Below are 27,244 nucleotides of genomic sequence, written 5' to 3'. Positions count from 1 at the left end.
TAAGTAGTTCCATCCACAATTTATTGAATTGCAAATCAGATTCATTAGATGTTATGGTAGCTAAACAGAATAAATCTCTAAAAAGTACCTTGATGGATTCTTGGATGTCAGCATTATTAAAATGTTAAATTACAAGAAAGTAAGGATATCAAATACTTACCTACGTTTCAACAGTAAAAATATTTTTAAAGACCATCATATTTGGTAATAAATTAGGTTTATATAACTGATAATTTCAAAATAAATAAAACCTGAGTTGAAAATGCTTCCTCCTATCCTACCCCAGCATACATACTTTACAGCCCATGTTCAATTAGGCCAGTGCACTTCAAACTGCATTCAATGAATACACAACCCTTGGGAATCTTGTGGAAGTGCAGTCAGCCTAAATTCCTAATGAGCTACAGAGGAAGCTGATGCTGCTGGCCCTTGGACATCCCTCGAGCAGTAGGTGACCCAATATGAATTAAGTATGAGTTCTGTCTTAATGCCTGGCTTTATAAATGCCAAGTTAGAAAAGAGCATTCTAGTTAACTGAAAGCATGATGTATACCAAGTTGGCAGTGTTTGGATTTGTCTGAGAGTGACACCTTTGATACACTTTAATACAACTTGGGATACCAAGCTTTGCTAACTTCAGAAGAGTAACAGCGGAGGCTCTCCCAGTTCATTCAAGCCAATACACTGCAAACCACTGTTAAAAATCTTTAATGGTCAAGTGTCCATTTAAATGACTTGTAAACCTTCCTTAAGCTACCCCGTCTCCTCCTCCTCTTTCAACAAACAAATGCTGCTTTTTCTTCTGTCTTGTAGCCAAACATCGCGTAACACCCAATGCCCCTCCCTTTAAAAATCGAACAAAATTGTCTCCAACCAAAGGGCCCAAAGCAAAAAGGTTGGCTTCCTTCACACACTCATAGGTGTATGCATCGACCTCCACAGGGTTACCCTTGCATGTTATTGGCTGGCTTGAGTTACGGCCTAGGTAACGCCCCTGTTCCTTCAGAAACGCCAGGTTAGGATGAGAACCTATTAGGACTACAGCCGCAGACAGCTTAAATACTTTCTTCAATCCAGAGACGCTCTGAAGAATGCATTTCATGTCTGACTTAAAAGAAAGCACACGGTGCTCAGGAAAGCTGGTATAATCAGATAAAGGATCTGAGTCTGCAGAGTATGACTGAGTACACATCATATGATAGACTTTGTGATACTCAGGATACAGCTTTTGCGGAAGCTGTTTGAAAATTAAGCTTGGATCAGTTACTCGTCTGCGAAATACGTGGATCACAGGGATATTGTTGTTGTAAGCACACAGTACTGCATCAGCTGCAGTAAGGCCGGAACCTACAATCAGCACTGGATCCGTTCTGCCACACAATTTTCCTTTGTTTATAGCAGCTCCAAATTCAGGCATTGAATGAAACACAAAAGGCAACTCTTCCCCTTCAACTTCCAGGTGGGCAGGAGAATCCAACGTTCCTGTTGCAAGAGCTACATTCTCAGCAAATAGGCAAAAGGGAACATGAGAACCTCCTGCTATTCGCTGGTAGCCTCTGATTTCCCAGTTTCTCTTGATAAATTTTGACTTCTGGTTCTGTAAATGCTTTGTTGAAATATCTCTGTCTTGACTACCGTTATTATCACCTTGATCTCTGTAGAGTCTTGATACAGAGGTTATATAAGTATTCTCTCGGAAATTCTTCTGAAGACCCATGACATTTACATAGTGTTTATAGTAGCGAGCTATTTCCTCTGGCATAACACGGTCCCCCTTCAAGTTCCTGTAAGATGAAAAAGGAAAATACCCTATGAGATCATTTTCAGTTTCAGATTACTTTCCTAGCTAGTAAGCTTTTATATCTTAGTTCTTTCAAGACTCTGTTAGATAAAAATTATCCTCGTATGTTCTCACATTTTCTTATCCTAGTCAGAATGGCAGTCATTAAGAAAACATAACAAATGCCAATAGGGATGTGGGTGAAAGGGATTACTGCTGGTAAAGGATACAAACTAGTTGAATAATAATGGAAATCTGTATGGAGGGTAAAAAAACCAACACGACATCTTTCATATACATGTCATCTTTCACGACATTTGTTATATCACTCGGGTATTTATTTTCCCAAAGGACTTCAGGTCAACATATCACAGAGATATCTGCACATCAGTGCTTATTGCATTACTAGTTACAACCCAAAGCTATGGAACCAACCTAAGTGTCCAGCACAGAAATCAGGTAAAGGAAATATAACATATAAAAACAATGGCTCCCCCCCCCCAGATAAAGAATAAAGTCATGCAACAGGAAAATATATGCAACGGGGACACCATATTAAGTGAATGAAGCCAATCTCATTTGTGGGTCCTAGATTTTAACTCAGTACATAGATCATTTATGCATGTGTATATGACAAGAAAACAAGTCAACTGTCTAGAGGATCAAAGAAAGCAAGTGAGAAGGGAGATGCTTGATGAGCTTTCAATTAATAAATGGATTAAAATGTAGATATTTGAAAGATCAGCCTATTTTATCTTACTACTGTAATTTAGATGCATCATTAATAAACCACTCTGCAGGGGGCTAGACAGATGACTCAGCAACTAACAGTGGCCAAGTGAAGACCCCAGCACAAAGCTGGGCGCAGTGGCACACCTGTCATCTTCTGTGAACTTCAGAATGATAAGCACTTATCATTCTGAAATGTGAGAGAAAGCAAAGCAAACCCTCCCCCTTTTGCCACTCATCTCAACAATCTAAGAATATGATTATCAAATGAATTCAAACAATTTCACTGATTTTGCAACTTCAAATTTTCAACCTCTACACATTTCCATTTTAAAAAGTCTAAAGTGAATGTTTCAAAATTTTACTTTTTGCTCTGTTTTTTATCTTTTATGTATAAGCGTTTCATCCGCATGTATCTATGTGCACCAAATACCAGTCTGGTGCACATATGTGTCAGGAGAGTATCAGATCCCTTGTAACTGGAATAATGAATGACTGTGAGCCACCGTGTGCTGGAAACTGAACGTGGGTCCTCTTAATCACTGAGCCATCTCTCCAGCCCCGTGAAGATTTAATCTTAATTAAGCTCATCATGATCTAGATCTCAAATCTTTTAGAATTAAGGAAAATTTCTACGGATTAAACATGGTTGCTACCTAGCAGGAAGTCAGTTACTCAAACTTTACATCTCTACTCTAACAAAGATTAAGTCAATTCCTGCTTTAACTTACTTCCATTAGTAAAATTAGATACTCTGCATTAGCAATTCCTATCTAGTTTATACATGTACCTGAAAATGATAGGGCTTTTCACATTTCTCCTTTTGAATTTTATGTTCTTTCCCCCCAAACGAGTAAGACTTGTATTTTTTTCTTACAAGAAGGAATTTATCAGTCCTACTTAAAGTATTTATAATTAAATATTTGCCTTCATGTTCAAGTAGCCAGCCACATTCCATGTTTTAGTTTATCATTCTAAATGATCAATCATAATACACTACTTTTTACTCTTCAAAAATAAACACCTGATGTGGTGGTGTTCACCTTTAATTCCTGAGGATTTAATCCTGGCAGAGGCAGACAGATCTCTGTGAGCTCTAGACCAGCCTGGTCTACATAGTGAGTTCCAAGACAACCAATGCTATGTAGAGCGTCTCTGTCTCAAAAAACCAAACTAAAACAAAACCAAACCACCTTAGGTTAGGTATACATTAAGTATATATAAACAGATACCCATTAAAAAACTGACACAAGTTTGAGAAATAATGCATTGGTAGCTGCATAGGTAGAAATAATTCATACGTAGAAAGTAACAGTGATTTAATATCAAAGATAAATTCTGATTAACAAGGTTACAGGAGGGCCCCTGTAAACAGTTCTTTACGTACACATAGCATTACAGCATCCTAAGTGGAAACTAGCTCATAATCACTGTTTCACAAAAGAATTTTTATTTAAGAAGTGTATTTCTATTTTATCTAATATAGGATTCACAGACACTGCAGAAATTTCTCACAACCCCCTTTTCTTCACACATCAAAAAATTTTACCTTCGTTTGCTAGACATCCAATCTTTAAATTTAAGTCCAGGTAGCTCCATCCAATTTCCAAAGCTGATTGTCAACATAGAGCCTTCCATATTCTAGTTGGAAAGTACAGTTAAAACAATGCAATGAAGCAATATTACCTTGTGAAAGCTAACCCGTCTTTTTATATACAAATTCATATTATATAAAATATAATATTTTATATTGTTCACAATATTATATCTTGTTCACAAGAGTCCAAAAGAAAGAGTGGTATATAAACACTATGGATTTTGTTTTCAGACACAAACAGTAACAGTCACATGAAAGAAAAGCAGGTGCACTTGGAGCTAATCCTAGTGAATTAATCCATTTTCAGAAATAAAAGCATCTTATGTTTTCCCAATTACAATGCATTTCCTCTGAAACTTCACTCTAATAAGACTTTCATACATTTTCACCACTTGGTATTACCTTTAGTTATACATTTATGAAACAAATTACAGCACTACCTTTGGTCTCTGATCAGGATAATTAAGATATACATGCTAAACAACAAAGCAGCATTTGTTTCTTCTTAAACAAAAGAAAAATGTTCACTAATTTCCAAAATTTTGTTTATTCGTCTTGGTAATTTTTATAGATTTTTTAAATTAGAAAACCACTTTTCTCTATCAATTATAATTTGAAATCTGGACTAGGTTGGATATAATATAATCACTTTCTAAAAATAGAAAATTAAGCAGTGGTTGCCTGAGAAACAGATTCGGCACTGGGGTTAGTGTTATCATTGAAGAAGTAAACCTCTCAAGCTTTCTCAACCTACTTCTGCTTTGCTCAAAACAAAGCAAAAAAGCCAAGGGCCAAGGCACCTACCCACTCACCAGCAAGCCCATTCAGCTCTTACTCTTATAACTTGCCCTGGTTCTACACAGCCTAGCACTGAGAGGCATGTTATCATAAATTTATTCAGTCACTGGTATAATTTTTGAGACAGGGTCTCGGGTATCTGGTGTGTTTATTTATTTATGTAATTTTGAAAAGATAACATCTATAATTTTTATATTTATTTATTTTATGTATACAAGTGACCTGTCTTTACGCACACCAGATGAGGGAATCAGATCCTATTACAGATGGTTGTGAGCCACCATATGGTTGCTGGGAATTGAACTCAGAACCTCTGGAAGAGCAGCCAGTGCTCTTAACCATTACCCCATTCCTCCACCCCATTCACGTAATTTTTTAACACAAGGTCTCCTATTTGCCAATCTGGCCTTTAACTCCCCTATGTAATGTCTATACCATGAATGCCTGCTGTCACTGGGATGACAGTGTTCTGAAAGGAACAAAAGTGACAGAAGTACTGCCCAAGCATATGTGAAGTGGTACTTCTTAACAGATGCAAATAGGTTTTAGAAAAGGAGAATGTTCCAGGCAAAATATAAACTGATATGACAGCCTAATAATGAAAAAGAACATCAATGTCCTTCAAGGAGTTAGAAGAAACTGAACCCTGTGTAAGAAGTATTAGACTCTGCAAGGCTGGTTCAAGGTTTTACATCTCTAAAAAAGGCCAGTCTCTGCACAGCCTCTCAGATGATGTCTAAGCCTTTGGTATCTTCTACTTAATGAGTGTGTATTTGCATACCTGAGCCTTGGGTAATACTGTCCCTCTGTGACCATGTAAGTTTATCCTAACAGTGTGATTTATGGTGATTACTAGTGCATTTCAGACAGAGGTCTGAGTGGCTGAGGTCAGACACTGCTTGCTCTCACACACAAATCTATATAGAGATAGGGGCCTTAGCACAGTTGATAACAATACTTGCCTAGCATACACATAGCTGTGCTCTGTCCCCAGCACCTCATAAACTAGGTATGGTGGGACACACCTGTAATTCCAACACTTGGGAGAAAAGGTAGGAAGAATAGAAGGTCAAAGTCATCTTTGCCTCACTGGGAGTTCAGGGCCAACCTAGGCTAATGTATCCATGTGTCTATGGATACAAAGCATAAACAAGTTTCCCTGCTTGGCAGCTCTACTTGCAGATTGTCATTCACCATTGCCTGTTGGGAGACTTTAACACATCCTTGCCAAATGGCAAGATTCAAGGGCAAGAGCAGCAGCACAGGACAAACGGTTAAAGCGTAGGAAACCCGCGTGCTGCTGTGGTGGTCTGAATGAGAACGGCCCCCACAGGCTTATATATTTGCACTCTTAGTTGGCTGAACAATTTGAAAGGATTAGGAGGTGTGGCCCCGTCGGAGGAGGTATGTCACTGGGAGTGGGCTCTAAGGTTTCAGACGCCTATGCTGGACCCAATGTCTTACTCTCTCTGCCTGCTACCTGTGGATACAGATGTAGCTCTAAGCTACTTCTCCAGCACTCCTGAAAGCTGCCATACTCCCCACTATGATTGCAATGGACGAAACTTCTGAAACTGTATGCAAGCCCCCAATTAAATGCTTTCTTCTCTAAGAGTTGCCTTGCTCATGTCTCTTCATAGAAATAGAACACTAAAACAATCACAAAATTGAGTTCTAGCCAGGGTTTTACAGGCTCCAGAACTGTGAGAAATGTCCTTTGTTCAAATTAAACCTTTTGTTTACAATATTTTCATTTAAAACCTTGAAAATACATGGAAACAGTGGCTGGGGACATGGCTCAGTGGTTAAGAACACAGGTTGTTGGGCTGGAGAGATGGCTCAGAGATTAAGAGCACTGACTGCTCTTCCAGAGGTCCTGAGTTCAATTCCCAGCAACCACATGGTGGCTCACAGCCATCTGTAACGAGATCTGGTGCCCTCTTCTGGCCTGCAGACATACATGCTGTATACATAATAAATAAATAAATCTTTAAAAAAAAAAAAAAAAAAAAAGAACACAGGTTGTTCTTCCAGAGGACCTTGGTTTGGTTCCTAGCACCCACATGGCAGCTTCCAGCCATCTCTAAGTCCAGTTCCAGGGGATCTGACACCCTTTTCTGGCTTCTGTGGGCTGGTGCCCACATATTGCACAGACATACATGCAGACAAAACATCCATACTCATAAAATAAAATAAGTATTTTCTTTTTAAAAAATAGAAAGAAAAATACATGGAAGTAATATATGCTGGTTTTTAAAACACCCTGTGAAATTTTTCTAAGCTCTAAATTAAGGAAATTTAATTTATTATGAAAAATGTACCATTAATTTTTTTCTATACAATTTAGAGGGTAGTATACAGATACACTTATTCAAAGACTATCATTAACAAAAATCTGGCTCAACTACCTATAGTGTATGCTAAAGACTCAAGTTGCAAGCTGGGCATGATGGAACACACCTTTAATTCTAGCAATTGGGAGGCAGAGGCAGGTGGATTTCTAAGTCTGAGGTCAGCCTAGTCTACAGAGTGAGTTCCAAGACAACCAGGGCTATACAGAAAAACCCTGTCTTGGGAAAAAAACAAAACAAACAAAAATCAAGTTGGTTTTATTAAGGCAAAAATATAATAAATACCTCAATATACACTAAAATGTGAATAACATACTTACATGCCATGCCCCACCAGGCGGGCCTTTACCAAGAACCAAGTGAGGGATATAATGGTGCTGTTCCAATTTCCAGTGCAGAATGGATGGGTAGTCATAGCCAAAGTCAGCATCTGGATGAAGAAGTGTGTCAAAAAGTACTGCCACTGGATTGGATGATCGGCCCTCCAGACCCTCAGACAGGTATTCTAAGTCCTGAATGAAAGAGAAAACAAAAACAAATAAACAAACAAAAAATATGAGCCTAAAAAGTCAAGGCAATTATGCTAATAAAGGACATGCCAACTCAGTAGTTTACAGAGTTAGAGAACATATATTTTCCTTGAGCTCATTCATACTAGATTCCTTGGCAAAATGAATATAGACAATGTTTAGATTTAAAACAAAGCTTTAATAAAAATCCTTGTAAGAGTTGAAGATACCTTTGGCATACAAATGCCAACTAGGATGTAAAAGGTAGCACTTCCCAAACTGATTTCAGCACAGAGAACATATTAATCCTTTCCGGCAGGACTGCCAAGAATATTCAGTCAGGACAGGGCGTTTTCCTCACAAGCACCAAGACCTGAGTCTGGTCACTAGAAGCCACATGGTAAAGGCCAGGTGTGGTGGACCATGCTTATAACCACAGCACTGTGGAGGTGGAGGTGGAGGACTTCTCCCACTCACCGGTTAGGCAGCCTGGCCTACTAGGTGAGATTAAGTCCTGAGAGACCTCGCTTCAAACCCCATAGTGAACAGCTTGAGAATTAACACCCAAGGCTAACTTGTGGCCTACATGCAGGCACACGCTCATGTTCTCACATAAACCTGCACCACAGTCACATAAAATTTTTAAAAACTCCACTAGGATTTGGGAAATTTTGATCAAATATTCAATATAATTTAAATATGACATCAGAATATATTTAGAAAGCTAAAATAAATAGCATTAATTAGAATGAATGATTTACAACAAAGAAATAGTACTTATATAAATAAAGCTAATCTTGCTTCAGCATTAAAATATCTTTTAAAACTGATGAAACAAATAATACCTGATCAACAATGGAGAGATGTCTTGCTTCTTCTAGTTTACTATGTAGGATTGTATTTGGATGTATTGCTTCAGATGATAAATATGGTCTGTAGCCTGATAACATATACGAAAGGCATATTCCTGAAGGTCCATTTCCTATATTTTTTTTTTAAAAAAGGAAAATGATGTAAGTTGATCCTCTTATGGCTTGGCACTTCCCTTCACCTGTTCTTCCTTCCGTAATCACCTAAAACCTACATTCACAAACTTCTGACCTCTGCCTTCTCTCTCAGTGTCTTTCAGTATCTTGTCTACTTAAGGCTTCAACTCTGTGCTACACTTCCAAAATTAGTTCCCTAGGATGACCTGTTCTTGAAAAATACACGTTTTTATAGGCTACTTCTTTATTACAACTGCTGTGGAGTTAGACAATGGGCCAGAGAGACTGCTCAGCAGGGAAAGGCGTTTGCCACCCTTAACAATCTAAATTAAACCTCTGGAACTCAGACGGTGGAAGGAGAACCAATTCTGTCCTTGTGCCGTGGCATATATGCAGGGACACACACACAAATTTAAAAAAAAAATAGACATTTAAAAAAAAAATCAAGAAAATTCATCTGGTAATATCCGCAAATGCAAGAAAAGCCATTTCACAAAACCCAGCATGCATCCAGGAGCTAAAAAACATGCAGCAAATTCGGAAGAGAAAAACTTCTTCAACATGACAAAGAACATGTGTTTTAAAATTACAAAAACAAAAACAGATACTCATCGTCATGATGGATGGTGTGGAGGAATGGAATAAAAGACACACAGACTGGAGAAGAGGAGGGAAAAAAAACACTGTTTGGGGGCTGGGGATTTAGCTCAGTGGTAGAGTACTTGCCCAGCAAGCGCAAGGCCCTGGGTTCCATCCTCAGCTCCAAAAACAAAAAACAAAAAACACTGTTTGCCAACGACATGATTATCTACATAGAAAATCTCAAGTGACCTCTCAAGATCCCAGAATAAGCAATTATGGCAAAATTGAAGGATAAAAGTCAATACACAAAAGTCAACTACTTCCTTATACCAATGAAAAAAGTGGAATTTGGAAAAAAAAAACACTATCATTTATATTTATATCAAAAGAGAAACATTTTAGCATAATTTTAACAATATGTATAAGAGCTACATAAAGAAAACCACAAAATTCTGACTAAAGAAATAATAATTTTAAAAAGGCCTAAATAGATGAAAAGAGATTCCATGTTCACAGAGAGGAAGCCTCAAAATGAGTGTATGTTGTTCTTAACCTGATCTACAGACTTAATACAATTCCAATAAACAACTCAATAAAGGTAAGAATTTTAAATATCTATTCTAAAACTATTTAGAAAGGCAAAAGGTTCAGAATAGCCCCCACAATGCTATTTTAAGACAAGTCTTATCTGACTTCCTCAAGTTTGAGTACTAGATGAAAAATATAAATAGCAGGAAATTAAATGAATATAATTATCAAAAGTTTTAAAAACTGAATTACTGAATACCTTAATTTTAATAGTTATACATCCTACCTGTTAAGGTGATACAAAGAACAGGAGTGAAGTTATATTCTAGGTCATTATAAATATTACAGTAGAGCACTATAATGTCACTGTCAAATAGCATGAGTTACTAACTTACAGTCGTCATTCAGTTTACAGGTATGTCTACAGGTGTCAAACCAAAACCAGAGCTATAAAGTTGAAATCCAATAATGAAACATACAGAATGACCCCCACAGAACTCTAATAATACTGGTCACCATTAACGGCTATTATCAGTAATTCAATGAAAAGCTACTGCATTCCAACACAGACTCTATCCTATAAGCCAATCCTTCTCCAAAGACTTGGTAATGGTTATTTTAACATAGCAAACAACTTAATACTTTATAATTCTGTTCTTTATTATTTATTCTGCCTCCATTCACAGAAGCATTTCCTTATACTTTTGTCTTTTGTCCTTTTAAGATATTTAATTGCCACATGATAGTTGTACATACCTGTGAGGAAAAGCATGGCATTTTAATGTGTGTATACAATGTATAGTGATCAGATCAAGGTAACATACACATCACTTCAGATACATATTGTTATTTGTGGTAGGAACATCCAAACTGCTACTATTTTAAGATGGGGAGCCTTTTCCGTACAATGTAAGAACCTCAGAATTATAAATGCCATAAAAGTAGTAACTAGCTTTAAGAAATAAAATATAGTAACTTACCAATTATTACCACAGGTAACGTCACTGATGAATCTTCAAGTAAAGAAGTTTCTTCAACTAATGGCATCCCTTTAACTTTCGGCCCCAAATTATCACCAAAATATTGCACTAAAGAATTAAAAATCTCTCCTTCAGTTTCAGTGTCACTATAGTCTCTTTAAAACAAAAACAAAAGTAAAAGTATAGTTAATTTAGGTTTTATAAAATCTAATTTTTCTCATATTTTACATAGGCAATAAAATATCTATCAGTTGCACAATGCTTTCCAAATTATAACATTTAAGTCCATAAATCTGAAGCAGCCATTTATCTCATATGAGTATCTTGTAAGCAAGTTAACTCCTGAGTAAGCTTGTTTCCAGGCTAGGGAAATAGCTTAGTTGGTAAAGCGCCTGCCTGCATCAGGACCTGAGTTCAGTCACCAGAAACCACATGAAAAGGCTGAGCACTGTGTCAGATCCCTGGGGCTCACAGGCCAGCCAGTCCAGTCCAGTCGGCAAGCTCCAGGCCAGTGGATGAGCCCATCTAGAAAAAGCAGGTCGAGTGACCCAAGGCTGTCTGTCTCTGTCTCTGTCAGACACACACACACACACACACACACACACACACACACACACACACACACACACACACACACACACAGCTTCTACTACCAACCAACCAAACACACAGGATTATACTTGAGATTTTGTACTTCCTTTGAGATGCCTAAGAAGAGCTTGTTTGCCCTGCACTTATTTTTTCCTCAGCTAGGCACACACCTTTAATCCCAGCGTCTGGGAGGCAGAGGCAGGCAGATCTCTGAATTTAAGGCCAAATTGGTCTACAGAGTGAGTTCTAGGACAACCAGGACTACACAGAGAAACCCTGTAAGACAGAACTAGTCATAGATTTTTTTTATTACTTTTATTTCATATGCATTGGTGTTTTGCCTGTATTTAGGTCTGTGTGAGGGTGTCAGATCCCCTGGAACTAGAGTTACAGTTGTGAGCTGCCATGCAGGTGCTGGGAATTGAACCTGGGTCCTCTGGATGAATAGCCAATGCTCTTAACAGCTGAGCCATCTCTCCAGCCCTAGTCACAGATATTTTGAGGAAAGATTATTGTACAAAACTGGGCCTTTTGGTAAAAGAAATGAGGTCTACGCATTTTCAAGTAAGGAAAGACCTTAACATTGACTTCCAATCTTTATTTCCCAACTGCCTCTCTAGACACTAGTTTCAGTATTCTGACATGTTCACTCAATAAATGTACTCAGTTAAAGCTGTTATTTTTAGATTACTTCAGAGTAGAATCACCTTATTACTTTTCATCTTTAGTCAGCAACAGTTATGTCTGGGGGCTAGGGGAAGAGCCCAAGACCAAGCCACAAAATCCCTCCAATCCCAGGCCATCCTGAAAATCACCCCCACCCCAACCCTATAAAAACCCAGTCATCCTCCTGGATTTTTCCCTCCCAATACGTTTCTTGTGTGAGGTTTGTTGTGACATGTGACTTTCTCCTCAGAGCTGTAACACTGATAATAAAGGGAATACTTTATTTAAAACCCATCAGTGAAATGGACAGTCTGGGTCTATGACAAATCATTCATGGTTAAAGCATAAGTCAGGAACTTATGAAAGCACACACTGCCACAGAGAAATTAACTGATTAGACCACAACTTTTTATATTGGATCAGAATAAACTTCCCTGTAAAAGCAGCACCTTTGTGACATTTACTATTCCTCCCCTTAAACAGAATCCACACTAACTTCCTCATAATCCTTCTCGAGGGCAGCCATGTCTTCATGGGCCTCAAAGAACTCTCCCTCCTCCATGCCCTCACCCACATACCAGTGCACAAAGGCATGCTTGACATACATCACATCAAACTTGTGATCTAGGCATGCCCAGATCTCAGCAATGGCTATGGTGTTGCTCAGCATATACACAGCTCTCTGGACCTTAGCCAGATCTCCACCAGGTACCACAGTGGGAGGGTGGTAATTAATGCCACAAACTGGATGCTACACTTGGTCTTGATGATGGCAATGACAGCACTGACATCTTTGGGAACCACATTACCACAGTACAGCAGGCAGAAAGCCATGTATTTACTATGGTGCGGGTCACATTTCACTGTCTGGTGGCTGGCTCAAAGCAGGCACTGGTGATCTCTGCTACAAAATGCTGTTCATGGTAGGCTATCTCAACAGAGATGATAGGTGAGTATATGGCCAGAAGGAAGTGGAATCAAGGGTAGGGCATCAGGTTATTATGGAATTCTGTCATGTCAACATTCAGAGCCCCATCAAGTCTGAGGGAAATGATAAAAGACAATGTATGATCTATCAACTTACTTAGATTAGCATAGGTTGGGTGCTCAATTGTGGGAGCCCGTTCTTGGGTTCCTCGTGGCTTTAACCAGCAGGTCTGAATAGAGGATGATCAGGACCACGGGCCTGAGTGCAGGTGTCTGAGGTGGTCTGCACTTGGCTGTGCTGGGGGAGGAGGTCTTTTGCTCCACCCCTTGACATCTCTATAAAAACCCTGGGCCAGAGACAGTCGGAATAGGTTCCAGGCCCTCTCGAGGCTATCCTTTATTTTCTATCTGTTTATCTCCGCAATAAATCCTTCTATCTAATATTTCCTGCTGATCGCACTCAAGAAAACTCTGGGGAACTGTGGGGGTGGTGGATAAATGCCCCACACTCAATGTCAAGGTTTCTATGACAGATGTCATAAATGGCCTCATTGTCTACCATGAAGGCACAATCAGAGTGCTCCAGGGTAGTGTGGATGGTGAGGATAGAACTGTAGGGCTCAACTGCAGCAGTGAAGACTTAGGGAGCTGGGTAAATAGAGAAGCTCCAGCTTGGACTTCTTCCCATGATCAACAGACAGTCACTCCTTCAGCAGGGAGGTGAACCCGGAGCCAGTTCCCACACCAAAGCTGTGGAAAACCAAGCCCGGAAGACTTGTGGATTCTAAGACAAGGTCAATAATCTCCTTGCCAATGGTATAGTGGCCAAAGGCATAGCTATTGGCAGCATCTTCCTTGCTTATGATGAGCTGCTCAGTGTGGAAGAGCTGGTGGTAGGAACCAGTGTGAACTCTTTCAGTAACTGTGGGTTCCAGGTTTACAAACACTGCCCAGGGCACATGCTTGCCAGCACCTGTCTCACTGAAGAAGTCAGTGAAGGAGTCATTTCTTCCCTCAATGGTCTTGTCACTTGGCATCTGGCCATCAGGCTTAGATGCCATGGTCCAGGAGCTCTCAGCAGGCACTGCCAATCTAGACACCAGCATGGCCAATGTGGATGGAGATGCACTCACACATGGCTGCTGCTCTGCGGCTCAAATGGATGATAGAGGTGAGCAAGAGGTATTGCTTATAGCACAACTGTTAAGTAGTGATGTAAGAGAATCTGATGTTTATAGTCCTCTTACATAGGGAAAGCAGATAACCTGTTAGCATGGCTGTTAAAGGTAGCCCATTCTCACATGCAAGCCTGCCTCAGGAGTGTGTTTATGCTCAGTCCACCCCATTCAGGATCATTCCACCCACACCTCTGTCGTTAGATCCAGATATAGCTGCTGCTTTCCTATTTCTGCTGTTTGGCAGCTATACTAAACTTGAGTATTTTTTCCTCTTGTTGAGATCTTTTTCTACAGGGTTTCATATAGCTGAGACTGGCCTCAACCACGGTATGTAGCAGAGGCTGGCAATGGAGTCCTGATCCACTTGCCTCTACTACTCAGGTACTGGAATTATAGGTGTGCAATGCCCAGTTCAGCCTAACTTGTGCTTTTATTATTATTGTTGTTATTATTTACTCATTCTGTGAGGCAGGGGGGTTGCAAATATGTGATGGTACTTCTGTATAAGTCAGAGGACAACATGTGAGAGTCTGTTCTCTCCTTCCACAATGTGAGGCACAGGGATGGAGCTTAGATCATTAGGCTGAGCTATCTCTAACCTGAATGTTTTATTCTCTGGTCTGTTCTTCATACTTCTCCAGTACGTGCAAAGGAGAAACCCTACTTCTTTTGCAGGCTTCCAACTGGACATTTTAGCTATCCAAACCCCATTTATATTACTGTTGTTGTAAAGGTCACAATTCTGTCTTGGGAGCTGCAGCTCTTCCTTTTAGTGTTTTCCAGCCATCCTTACCTTAAACATTGACACTCCCACAGATAAAACCTGAGAAATATAAAAATTATATTATGCTACAATTTTGGTAACTACAGAGACCACATATTCTCTCTCATAACTGGATCCTAGCTTCTAATTTTAGTGTGGGCATTTATGTTGGAGTACATGTAAACTAGAAAGAGACCCGTGAGAGGGGAAGATGAACCTTAAAGGGTGTGGGGCACACTAGAACAGGTAACACAAAGTAGAAGGGTGAATTACTGGAGGTAGAAACATTTAATTGGAAAGGAGAGCAGGGAGATGGGAGAGAAGTGGAAGAGGGTCAAACAAAACTAAGCATGCATGGAAAAGCCGTAAAGAAACATAATAGTCAGTAAGCTAATTTTAAAATAAAATTAAGAAATGGGGTGGGGCTGAAGAGATGGCTTGCTATACAACATGAGGACCTGAGTTTGGATCGATGCATCCATAACAAACCAGACATGGTCCCTGTTTGCCTATAATCCCAGCACTGAGGATCACAGGAGCTTGGTGGCTGCTATAGCTTAGCCCCAAAGTGCAAATTCTAGATTCAGCAAGACTCTGCCTCAAAGAGAGTAAGGTAGAGATATGGAAGGGTATCCAATACCCTCCCTTGGCCTCCATACACCCCTCCACCAACATATGGAAATTTGAAAGAGTTTAAATAGCACTACCCTATGTGGATAAATAATGTTTCTCCCAGAACCCATAGGTTGCTGAATGAAAATCCCAATGCCCAGAGGTCGGCTATATACCTATAAGCTATTGGCCAAGAAGGCTTCAGGGGCCCCCAAAATAATGCAAGTAATTAACACTGCTGTTGACAATGCAACAGAAATGGATGGTAAGACCTACTGCTGAAGATATCACATGCTCTGGATACAGGATACACAATTCAAGCTGTAACTGGAAAAGATGGTTTGTCCAGGCTGGCTAGCCCTCAGAGTAACAGAAGGGGGCATGCAGGCTGCTGAGAGAAAATGGTCAACATCCCTACTCAGCTGTGGACCATGCATGCTGTACTACCGCCTGGCCAGGCAAGATTACTGTGGGAGCCCGTTCTACTATGTTTTTGGTTTCTGTTGCAGCTGCTGGTAGTGGTGGTGGCTCCCCCCCACCCGCCAGCTAAGTGGATGTGATGTTCTTATCAAACTGGCTTCTAAATAACTGTGCCCACAGACTAGTGCTGCTGTCAGCTTTGGTCAGAGAAGCTTCTTGTACAGTAGGCAGCAGTTATTGTAGAGACTCGTAACTGTTCAAAGTGCTGAAAGTAAGTGACTGGTGTGCTTAGCCACGCCTGGGACATCTACCTCACTCCCTCCAGCCATCAGGACATTGCTGAAAAGAGGGCAAATAGATTTAACAGCCAGAGAATGAGTTGGGGTGCCACAACCACTTCTGTATTCTGTACTCACGTCAGCTCTGACTACCTGCATGAGACTGAGCACAAGATCCTGTCATGGTTTGGAAGGCACTCAGAAGCTCCACCTCTTTCTCAAGATCTAACGGCAGTTAATGTTGCTGAGACAAGAGAGAGAGATTTTCTTCAGTGGTATAGCCACTGGTAAAGAGTCTATGCTCCAGTAAATAACTTCTCATCCATGTTCCTGTAAGCAAATCTAATAAAACTCATCAGGTCATCACCAGACTTAAAAATAAGCCCATAGATACTTTCTTAACTCTACAAATCAATGCTGTGAAAAGTGTTGCATGGCTAAACTATGTATGACTTAAACTCCAAATCACTTCCATTTAAAGGAAAACTAAAAGTCATATTCTGGGTGACTCATTAAGACCAGGTCAACATCATGAGTCAAGATGTTTCAAGAAGTTTGAGAATTTTAATACAGCTATCAATTCCTGAGTAAATACTTTTTTATTTCATTGGATCTGCCCCCTCATACTGTGTGTGGGTGTGCGCGGGCACACATGTACATTATCTAGAGGTTCAGACAACTAGAAATAAATGTCCTCTGGAATTTCTGCTAATGAAGAAAAATCAATGGCTTTCAGGAGATCAAAGAATAAGAAGAGAAGAAAATAGGTTATTTGAGGGGCCCAAGACCAAGGTAAATGGAGGAAGCATTATTTTTTTTTTTAATCTTTAATGTGATATATTTAACCTATTAAACAACCTTTTGAGGAGTCTGGTGACCATGTGGACAAGTATATTCTTTTTGTTTGCAGGGATCCAAACTGCCCTAATACTTCTTACTAAAACTAATGTTCATTTGCTTTTTTTGTGAAGTCCTCATCAATAAATCCATGATTTCCAAAATATTCAATTTTCTGCAATTAACACTAGTTCAGGAAAAAATTATTATTAGCTTTTATTCCTCTATATGTCCCCAGTGTATGTATACAGGTTGAGTGATGGTGTGCCCATGAGCAGCTTGGACGCTAGAGGGGGAGAAATCCCACTCTATCACACTGCCTTATTACCCTGCTTCATGATTTACTGAATCCTGAGCTACACCGGCAGCCAGCAAGCTCCAGCAACCTGTCTGCCTCCCCAAATCCATAGGTTATAGGCATACACAGCACTTGTCCTTTACACCCTGGTTTTAACAAGACTGTTAGAGATTTGTGCTCAGGTCCTCATGATACACAGAAAGCACTCAGCCACTGAGCCCTCCCTAAAATTATCATCCCCTCCAACTAAATACCACACCCTTAGCTCTCCATTATCCCAGTAACAAAGCATGGTAACTCTGATTTTTATTCCCCTAATAATATTACTAAATACCACACCCGTAGCTCTCCATTGTCCCAGTAACAATGCATGGTAGCTCTGATTTTTATTCCTCTAATATTAACCATCATTCCATGTACTTGTCATTTATTCTCTCTCTGGCTCTTTGTCTTTCTCCAAATCCTTTGCCTGTTTTTAAATTTGGCATAGATTATCTTTTAAGTTTTTTTTTTTTATAAGTTCTGGATTCAAGTTTCTTTAGATACATAGTTCGTAAATATTTTCTCCTATTTTGTGGGTTTTGTTTCGCTTTTATGCAGGTGTGTGTGTGTGTGTGTGTGTGTGTGTGTGTGTGTGTGTGTGTGTAAATCAGGAAACAAATTTTGAGAGTCAATTTTCTTCTACCATGTGGGATCCCTCTGGTCACAGGCTCAGCAGCAAGCACCTTACCATCTTGATGGTCTGTCTATTTCTTCACTTTCTTGGTATCCTTTACGTGCATTTGAAGTTCTGACCACTCCCAGTGTACTTTTTCTTTTGCTGTGCTTTCAGTATCATATGTAGTAGATGACTGCATAATTCACGGCCACAAATGTTTACTATGTTTTCATCTAAGAATTTTCTGATTTCATGCAATGTGCAATGTGTGCAAGTAGACAAGTTCATTCTTTTGTTTGTGCAGATCTTTGTGGGGATCCAAATGAACTACAACTGCTGAGACTAATATCCATTTCCTGTTTTTATGGGGCCCCGAATCAAAGACTTAATTCACCAAAAATGAAATGATTTCTGGGCTTTCGACTTCATTCCATGTTTTATACTTATGTTTATCTCAGCAGTAAGTTTTCTTGATTACTGCTGCTTTGTAGTAAATTTTGAAACCAAAAATGGTGAGTCCTCTAACTTTGTTTTTTTAACCTTTGAGAGACTATCCTGGGTCCCTTTACTTCCCATATATCAACTGGTACAAAACATGCAGTTTATTTTTATGATACTGCACTGGTCTGTAGATCAATCACAAGAATATGCAAGTTTCAGCCCATGAACATAAAATACCCTTCCATGTACAGTCATGTTTGAGTGAAGATGTTCTGAGAAATGCACTAGGTATTTCAATCCCTATGGCAAAACTGAGTTTTTTTGTTATTTTTTTTTCTTAGTGTTTCATTTCTTATGCTAAGTGGAACCATTTTGGTTTTTTATTTTCTTTTTTTTTATTTTTAATTTTAGTTTAGTTTAGTTTTTTTGAGACAGGGTTTCTCTGTGTAGGCCTGGTTTTCCTGGAATTATCTGTAAACCATGCTGGCCTCAAACTCAAAGATATCACCTGCCTCTGCCTCCCAAATGCTGGGATTAAAGGCGTGTGCCACCACTACCCTGCCTATGGAACTGTTTTGTTAATTTCACTTTCTGATTATCCAGTATTGCTGTATACAAGTATACTTCACTCTGATACATCAATCTTGTATTCTGAAATACTGCTGCATTTGGTGTGGGTCTCAAGAAGTTTGACTCGGACATTTCCTAAGACTTAAGGATAAAAAGAACCAAAGGTTTGGCAGCTCTAAATTCTCTGTACATTAGCTTACATGAATTACATGGTGTAGGTAACTCCTCCTCATTTCTTAGTCATTAGTATAATTGTTCTGTGTGGCAAACCATGGGCAATACATTTCCCAAACTCTGGTTAACTGCATTTGCCTAAAGCACTAGTGAAATGTGAGTGCGTTAGGAACTATGCACCACCTAAGTTAGGAAGTTGCTGTTACTGTTATGTTTTTCAGCACATGTGTGCTGCAGTTCAGGACTATGAACAATGTTCATTTGTACCTGGATTGCCAACTTGATGAATATTTTATTTAAGGCAAACTATTTTGAGTTGTTTTTTTTTTTTTTTTAAATCCACTGTTCCTTTATTCAGGACACCAATAAAATTGCAAAATATGTAAAATGACATATAGGAACCAGTAAAGAACAGCATTTTGCATGCATGCAAAGATGTTACCACACTGTCAGACATTAAAGAACATTTGCTATGACTCTGGAAGCCTTCCATTTTGTTTTTGAAACACTATAGTCCAAAGTTTCTAAACAAGATAGCATAGGCATAATATTTGGTAATTAAAAAGACAACTAGCCGGGCGGTGGTGGCGCACGCCTTTAATCCCAGCACTCGGGAGGCAGAGGCAGGCGGATCTCTGTGAGTTCGAGGCCAGCCTGGGCTACCAAGTGAGTCCCAGGAAAGGCGCAAAGCTACACAGAGAAACCCTGTCTTGAAAAATCAAAAAAAAAAAAAAAAAAAAAAAGACAACTCAATCACAGCAACACTTTTCTAAATAATCAAATACAAATGAAATGCCTTTGCACCTCAGTTCTAAGAGAATTCAAACCACTATTTTAAGGTTTTATCAAACTGACACTACCATATTAAAAAAGGTTCTAACGTACCAAATAAGGCAGTCTCACATTTTACTTTCCAGAGTAGAAATGTGAAGTTTTCTCCCTTGAAAAACCCACGTGCAATTCTATCATAATGCCTATTAATGTAGACTTTGGAGAAACTCCCAAATGTAATCACAAACTGTTTTTGAAAGCTGCACAAAAGACAGCATTTGTGTTGAAGATGTCAGCTCAATGGTAGAACACTTGCTTCAGCAGCAAGGCCCTGCATTTCATCCCCAGCGACACAAAAATAAATGAATGGAAACACACTAGACTAGAAATGTTCCTGAAGGAGCTGGCAAACAATCTTTAAAAAAAATAAAATAAAATAACCCTGGACCTAACAACAGAAGAATTTTAACCACGATACAATTATAATGTAGTAGGTATGCTTTCTTCTCTCCCTGCAACAAAATGTAGCAAATACTTTTCACTCCCTCCCCAAAGTTTCTTATCACAGAGACAAGCATATAGTATTTACCACATAGCCACAAGAGTATGAATTCGGAGCTTTCTCCTTACAGTTCAACAGTATTCCAAAGGTGTGTGCCAGAAGGCTTTCAGAGGGGTATTTTCTAAAAGGAATATAGTTTTCCAAAGGCTTCAAATTTCCACTACAGCCTGCTTTCTACAACTCAGAGTGAACAGTTTGTTACAATCTGTCTAGAAGTTATCTAGCAACCTATGACTTACGACTTGTAGGATCTAGAATTTAGTCTCATTATAAACTAAGTTGGGCAGACCTAGCTTGTTTCTATTACAGCAGGAGTCTGCGCTTTCTCTCAACCTCGAATCCCTTTGCAACCTCTTCTGTGAATGTTATTAAATACACATTGCACTTATCTATATTAAATAATAAGCTCCGTGATTTGTGTTGATATCAGTCACAAATACTGCGACTTGTGGCTCATTTTTATAATGAAGGAAATGTTAGAATTTTATAGGTTAGTTATATTAATATCCTTTCCACGCAAGTTAATGGTCCGCCGAAATTGTATGAGCTTCTATTAAACAACTCTTAATCAGTTTCTTAAAAAAAAAAAAAAACCTCAAAAACAAAACCCAAGTGTTAAACATCCTTATTCTGTAACATTCATACATGTAAAACAGCGTTCTGGAGTCCTTACTAAACGTAATTTCTTCACCCCACTGTTAATACCCAGTTTCTAGTACTTTTGATCTTTTCTGTAATTCTCTGAAGTGTTGGCCAGTTGTACTGGATCTGGAACACACAAGCGTTCATTCATATTTAAAACTATTTTTCTTCTCACCTTGGGAAACTTTCATCATAATCTGAATATAAAACTGCCACTTCCCAATTCTCTCCATGGTTTAAAATGACCAACATCTTAGTAAGTCACAATCCGTAGTCACTACACGACTCATTCTTCTCTACTTCCCTTCAAGCCAGCAACTTATGTCCCTGGATTTTTTAAAAGGTAACAATTTAAAGGAGGCTCTTCCCGGATTCTCACATTTACCATTTACACGCAATCGACTCATCACCGGCCTAGCCACTCTCGCGGTCCGGCGACGACAAGAAGAGGGAACAAGAAAAGAGTAGGGTCCCCGGAGCTCTGAGCGGCGCCGGCCCAGCGGGCGGCGGCCGAGGAGCACACGCGGCGGAGCGGGCTCCGACCCGTCCCGGGAGAGGGGGAGGAAGTCACCTGAAATGACCGGCCAGGGAGCAGCGGCAGCACCACACAGGCATGGAGAGCGGCAGCGGCCGTCCCGGCGCGCGCCTCGCCTGCACCGCGGCTCACCGGCGCGGGCGTCCGTCCCGGCACAGCGCCTTCCGCTCCTCCCCGCCGGCGGCAGGGCGGCGCAGCGGCTGATGAGCGCCGCGCGGGGGGCGGGACCGGGCGCTGCGACGGCCGGCGGGCGCCGCGCGGCTCCGCCCACCCGGTGCGGCGCGCGGGCGAGGCCGCCGATTGGCGGGGCCGCGGCGGGGGGCGGGCCCACGGCGGGAGGGGCGCGCGGCCGCGGCGCTGCGAGCGGGCCATCACGCGGCCTACGCGCAGGGCGTGGAGTGGGCGCCCGCTACCCGCGCCCTGCCTGGGGTGGCCGAGCTGGAGAGGCCGGGCTTCGCCCTCCGGCCTGCGAGTCTCCCGGAAGCCCAGGAGTCCCGCCACCAGAACCTACCTGAGCCCACGTCCTCGCACTATCTCGGGTGCGTCCGGCCGCGGCCCCCGCATCGCGGTCACCCTGAGAGTTCCTCAAACCCCAGGTGCCCCGGCCGCACGCCTGGCGCTTCTCCTGGCCGCGTTCGGCCCCCCTTCTTAAAGAGCGCGGCCCCCACATTCCCCAGGGTGGGGATGGCCTCAGCCCTGCAGAGACATTTGGGGAAAGGGGCAGGGCCAGAACATGTTGTGAGTTCTTCCAGGTGTCTGCGATTCCATTGGCAGCCGGGAAAATCCTGGATAGGGAGTGCATCCTATTTGGTATTTGTCCAAAGTTAGAAGGTGGGGGTAGACACCCTAGAAACAGTTGGCTACGTGCTGTTCTACACAGACAACGTTCCCCCTCCCAGTAAGTCATAATTGTTTGGGACAGTTAAAACGTGTATGTTTATGTCCTTAAAAGAAGTCCTCTAAGTTTTTCAGAATGTTGGAGTCTGTGGATTTTTAAGAGAATCACCCTGGCAGAGCATGGTGGCGCATGCCTTTAAGCCGAGCACTGGAGAGGCCGAAGCAGGTGAATCACCATGAGTTCAAATCCAGCCTGATCTACATAGGACAGCCAGGGCTTTGGGAGAGACCCTGTCTCATAAAATAAAGAACTCAGCCTGCTTCCAGGATTCCATATCGAAAAGTGTATTCACCGGCTTTTTGAAACTTTTTCTCCTCTTTGAAATCATACCTGTATGACCGTTTATTTTATTGCTTTTAAAGTGTTAACAGTTGTGAAGGAGAATTTCTGGAAAGAGGCGGTATCTGCAGAGGATGATGGATTATAACTGCAGTACAGTGGAAAGTTTGGAATACTACAGGTCCAGAGGCTAATTACCTTATCTTGGGCTAGTTCTAGCATTGCAGAACAGCCATTACTTGGCCACCTCTATGTGTGAACTAACATCTTGTGACTAGTAGATAGAATACCTTTTAGAATCTATTAACTTAGCAGACCACTACCTTCCACCAACAAAAGCTAAGAATGCAATTAGCTAGCATCCTGAGACTATAGTAAAGATTTCCTCATCTTGCTATACCTGCCTCTCTGATGCACTTTAGTAAAATATTTCAATGTGCTTTAAACTTGCCTTGGTTTCTTCGTTCTGTAAAACTTCATAAAAATGGCTTCCAGTTGGAACATGAAATTTGAGGTCAGTTAAATCTGTGTTCCCAGGCAATGGTCACTCAAAATAGCTTCAGAATAATTTCTTCTTATTCCCTTTAAGAGGAAAGCTGTGTGTGTGTGTGTGTGTGTGTGTGTGTGTGTGTGTGTGTGTGTGTGTGTGTTTCTTGTTTTTTCTGCATCAGTGATATGGCACATAATTTTATGTTTCTCCTAATATTCATACCATTGTTCTTTTATACATTTTTTTCCTTTATGGCTTTGTTTTAAATTGTAGGACTTTTCAATAGTTGCAGAAAAAATAAAGTGGGTACATCAGATTTCAAGTGTGCTTTGGTTTGTATTTAATGCTTTTTTTAACAAATATTTTTAAATCACTGGTGTACAGGGTGTGTGGGGCAGGAATGAGTACATGAGTGCAGGTGTCTACAGAAACTGTAAGCGGGTGTGGGACTCCCCTGGAGCTGAAGGTATTGGCACTTGGGAGATGCCCAATTGGTGCTGGGAGCCCACCTCCGGCCCCAATGTTAGTGGTTGAGCTCTCTCTCTCCAGCCCCTAACATTTTGAATGTGTCAGAGCTGTGAGAAAACACTTCTAGTCTGTGGTATTATAGTATGGCAGCCAGAGCCAAGAGAGTATGATTTTGCATTTTCTACAAACAAGTTTTTAATCATTCAAAACAAACACTTGCATTTTGTGTACTCTGGGCAAAGCTGGCAGTGGGCGGTGTCAGAAAAGCCAGTAACTCAAAGTTCCAGGAAGGATTCTAGAAAGGGTATTCTTTCATTCACTTGAAGCTGAGATGCATTCAAATTTGTTATCATCCAGACCATTGATCCTTCATGGTTCCATAGGCAGCTGTGCCTTCTGGGATTGTCATCAGCTTGGTTTTCTACCCTAGGTAGGAAGTATTAGGAATACTTTAGTGATGGCATACAAAACTGGAGATAGAAGCTGTGTTGAAGACATGAGGTTAGACTTCCAGGGACAGAAGTCTAACAAAAAGGCTTCACACTTAAATAAACCCTTTTAAAGTTTCTGTTTGGCTGCACAGAACTTACAGAAAAAAAAATGAAAATAATTTCGTACATTATATTTCATACAGGTTACTTTAGAGAATCATAAGAGAGCAGAAGAAGCCTAATGTGGGTAGGATCCAGAAAAATCCCCAAGTTACACTGTAAGATCCTATCACTGTGAAGGAAAAGCTGTGTGCCCAGTCAGACTGCAGCTGCAGACAGTCGGCAACCATGCCTGACATGCGTTATTGTAATGTGCTTTCTTTTTCCTTTCTCTGCTCCAAAGTTAGTTTAGGAGGTCAGAACTTTGTTTCTTTGTTCACTGTTGTATAGCAGAGCCTGGCTTGTGGTAGAACACGGATAACACCCAAGTAAACTCAGCAGGGCTGAGGTTGGGTGTGTTTTGAACTAAATGGAAGGGGTGATCTTAAGTTAGGGGATACTTACATGTTTTACGGCTTGTAAGCTCAATGTATAGGCACTGTTTGCATTACTATACAATGAGCAAAAACAAAAATTGAGACACCTCATGCAACAAAAGGTAACAGGTTTATATATTTTTCAGAAAGTGAGGGTAGAAGATGTTGGGTGAAATGCACAGTAAGAAAATATTTAAAAATTAAGAAGCAGGGGTCGTGGCGCACGCCTTTGTCTCCAGCACTTGGGAGGCAGAGGCAAGCAGATCTCTGAGTTTGATGCCAGCATGGTCCATAGACAGTTCTAGTACAGCCAGTGCTTCCTAGAGAGACCTCGTCTTGAAAACAACAACAAAAAAGAAAAAGAAGATAGAGTCTGCACATGCACATCACCTACCCCTACTGCACACTGCCCAGAAAACACATGCTTGAAGGAATACTGTGGAATTTGAGAAGAGCAGAATAAGCAAGAGTCTCAGAGCTTTACAGAGGAGTGAAAATCAGACTAACAGAAGACTTGTTGTCAACAGGACAGAGTCTTAGAAGATAAACCTTTGAAATTTCCAGGTAACGTCTTCGAGCTTGGAGGTCTCCTATCTAGATTAAAAGACTACAAGGATGTAAGGAATTGCCTGTAATAAAAAGGCATTCCTAGATATGATAGTATTCTGGAAATATTTGAAGAACGTGTCCTAATAAGGCTGCCATAAAAGTAGACTTTAACGACAAAAGTAAACTGCAATTTAAAATCCATTTGAGAGGCTCTGTGACAAAAATGTCCAGTAAGGGCTCTGCAGAATGAGACTTGCCTGGACAGTGTTTATAGAGACAAAGTTAACCATCACCTGCGGGGTGCACCGTGCAGTGCAGGGAGGTTGAAGAAAGAAGGCACTCCGAGATGAAATTTGAAGACCTGTGTGGCAGGAGGAAGGTCCAGGCTCTGATGAACTGAACCCTGAGCAGCCATACAAAGGTTTGTATATTGAAAGTTACACAAATTATTTTCTTATAACAAGGTCCCTAATCTTAATTTACATGTCTTACTGAAGGAGAGCATCACATGCCCCCATGACTAATCCTTTATTATTTATTATGTGCAATACACAATAATACAAGAGCCTCAGGTGTGTCTGAGGCATCCTGTGACCAAAGTCATGGGATGGCTGCAAAGCCCCTTCAGCAAAACAATCACTGTTTTCCATAAGGATTCTTCAAGGTCAAAGTACCTCTAAAAAATAGCTGTTCTTTCTAATCTCTACCCCATACGGTGATTCTGATAAATTCCTATAACATTCACCCATTTTCAGATTTATAGTCCTATAAACTAAATAGGAAGCTCTTCATTATCCTCACCAAACTGGTTGCAAATGTTAGACACTATAATAAAAAAAACCACAGGAGATTAAGAGTTTGTGGACCACAATTGTCTTGTGAAGTGATGATATACTGCCTATAGTTCAAATAAATATAAATTGTAATATAGATTTAAAATCACAAATGTAATTAGTGGGAAAACCAGCAATAGTGATATAATTACATGTTCTGGGTAGAGAAATTTTGGGATAGTTTAATGTGTTAAATCTGTGTCATGAGGTTTTGGCATGATCTAACAATAATCAAGAATTAGCATCATAAGCATTATTTCCTCCAGGTATGAGGGTATTAAACAGAGCGGTTGTCCCTAGGTAACAAGATTGGAAGGGCTGGAGAAGGATGGGTTGAGGACCTCTTCATTGTTTTTGCATTCCGCCCACTTTATCCATGTTACATATTTATGCCAGGCACACATACATGAAATGGACTTTTCTGAGGTTTGAGACAATATTTTTCTATCATAACAATACCAAAATGTGTGCTTGAATATCGAACAGCTTTGTTGGGCAACTGATGCCAACCTAGCTGCTACCCCTTTTCTCCATTCTTCTCACATCCTCACTCTGACACAACATTTCTGTTCCACGTGGTGCTGTGTGCTGGTGACAGGAGCTCACAAAGGGGCAGAAAGAGAAACAATCTGTCCTACTGTTCCACTCTAGTGGATAGAGTTCCCAGTGTTTCTGCAGGTAGGATTTGTGGTTTTGGAGCTCTGGATAGCGTGGAGAGAGTTGTTCTGATGAGAAGTGAGCAGTTGTTGGGGGCAGGGATGGGAGGAAACAGTCTTGCACTTTGAGCAGAGTAGTGTTTCTTAACCCTGGCTGCATATTAGAATGCCATGGAACTTCTAAAACATGCTCTGTGCTTGAGCATTAGCACTTCCCCTCCACTGCCAATTAAGTCGAGAAGTTTCCATGCAAAGTACCTCAGGCCCATCATTCAAATCCTACAATTCCTAAACAGCCAATGAACTGAAAAACTGTCCAACTGTCCCCCTATCTTTGGAGG

At 40.6% G+C, this 27,244-nt stretch overlaps 1 protein-coding gene and 2 pseudogenes across 5 annotated transcripts; all 3 read right to left on the bottom strand.

Moving 5' to 3' along the window:
- On the bottom strand, positions 1-22,457 carry Osgin2 (oxidative stress induced growth inhibitor family member 2). 5 transcript variants are annotated; one of them, XM_016001798.3, is made up of 6 exons: positions 22,275-22,457; positions 10,841-10,995; positions 8,610-8,746; positions 7,576-7,767; positions 4,059-4,150; positions 1-1,784 (listed from the first exon to the last, which is right to left on the bottom strand). In XM_016001798.3, the coding sequence occupies exons 1-6, from the start codon at positions 22,325-22,327 to the stop codon at positions 749-751; spliced, it is 1,665 nt and encodes a 554-aa protein (XP_015857284.1). In that variant the 5' UTR covers positions 22,328-22,457; the 3' UTR covers positions 1-748. The 5 variants fall into 5 exon arrangements, with proteins under 5 accessions (XP_015857284.1, XP_006983329.1, XP_042126750.1 ...); XM_006983267.3 differs by lacking the exon at positions 22,275-22,457 and adding an exon at positions 21,800-21,981; XM_042270816.2 differs by lacking the exon at positions 22,275-22,457 and adding an exon at positions 21,614-21,942.
- Positions 12,453-13,269, bottom strand: LOC102925492 (tubulin alpha-1B chain pseudogene; annotated as a pseudogene).
- Positions 13,364-14,253, bottom strand: LOC143271806 (tubulin alpha-1C chain pseudogene; annotated as a pseudogene).
- Positions 22,458-27,244: the final 4,787 nt, after the last annotated feature.

Source organism: Peromyscus maniculatus, chromosome 2 (assembly GCF_049852395.1).
Source record: "Peromyscus maniculatus bairdii isolate BWxNUB_F1_BW_parent chromosome 2, HU_Pman_BW_mat_3.1, whole genome shotgun sequence".
NCBI classification, from domain to species: domain Eukaryota; kingdom Metazoa; phylum Chordata; class Mammalia; order Rodentia; family Cricetidae; genus Peromyscus; species Peromyscus maniculatus.
Note: the sequence above shows the minus strand (reverse complement) of the source record. Positions and strands in the feature narration are given on the sequence as shown.

Excerpts from the sequence above, each read along its gene's own strand:
- Osgin2 (XM_076563863.1), bottom strand. The coding sequence starts at position 14,893 with ATGTCCAGTTGGAAGCCTGCAAAAGAAGTAGGGTTTCTCCTTTGCACG. Across the intron at positions 7,768-8,609 it reads ATCTCTCCATTGTTGATCAG|GACTTAGAATACCTGTCTGA; the intron begins GTATTATTTGTT and ends TCTTTCATTCAG. Across the intron at positions 4,151-7,575 it reads CGCCTGGTGGGGCATGGCAT|AATATGGAAGGCTCTATGTT; the intron begins GTAAGTATGTTA and ends CTTTCCAACTAG.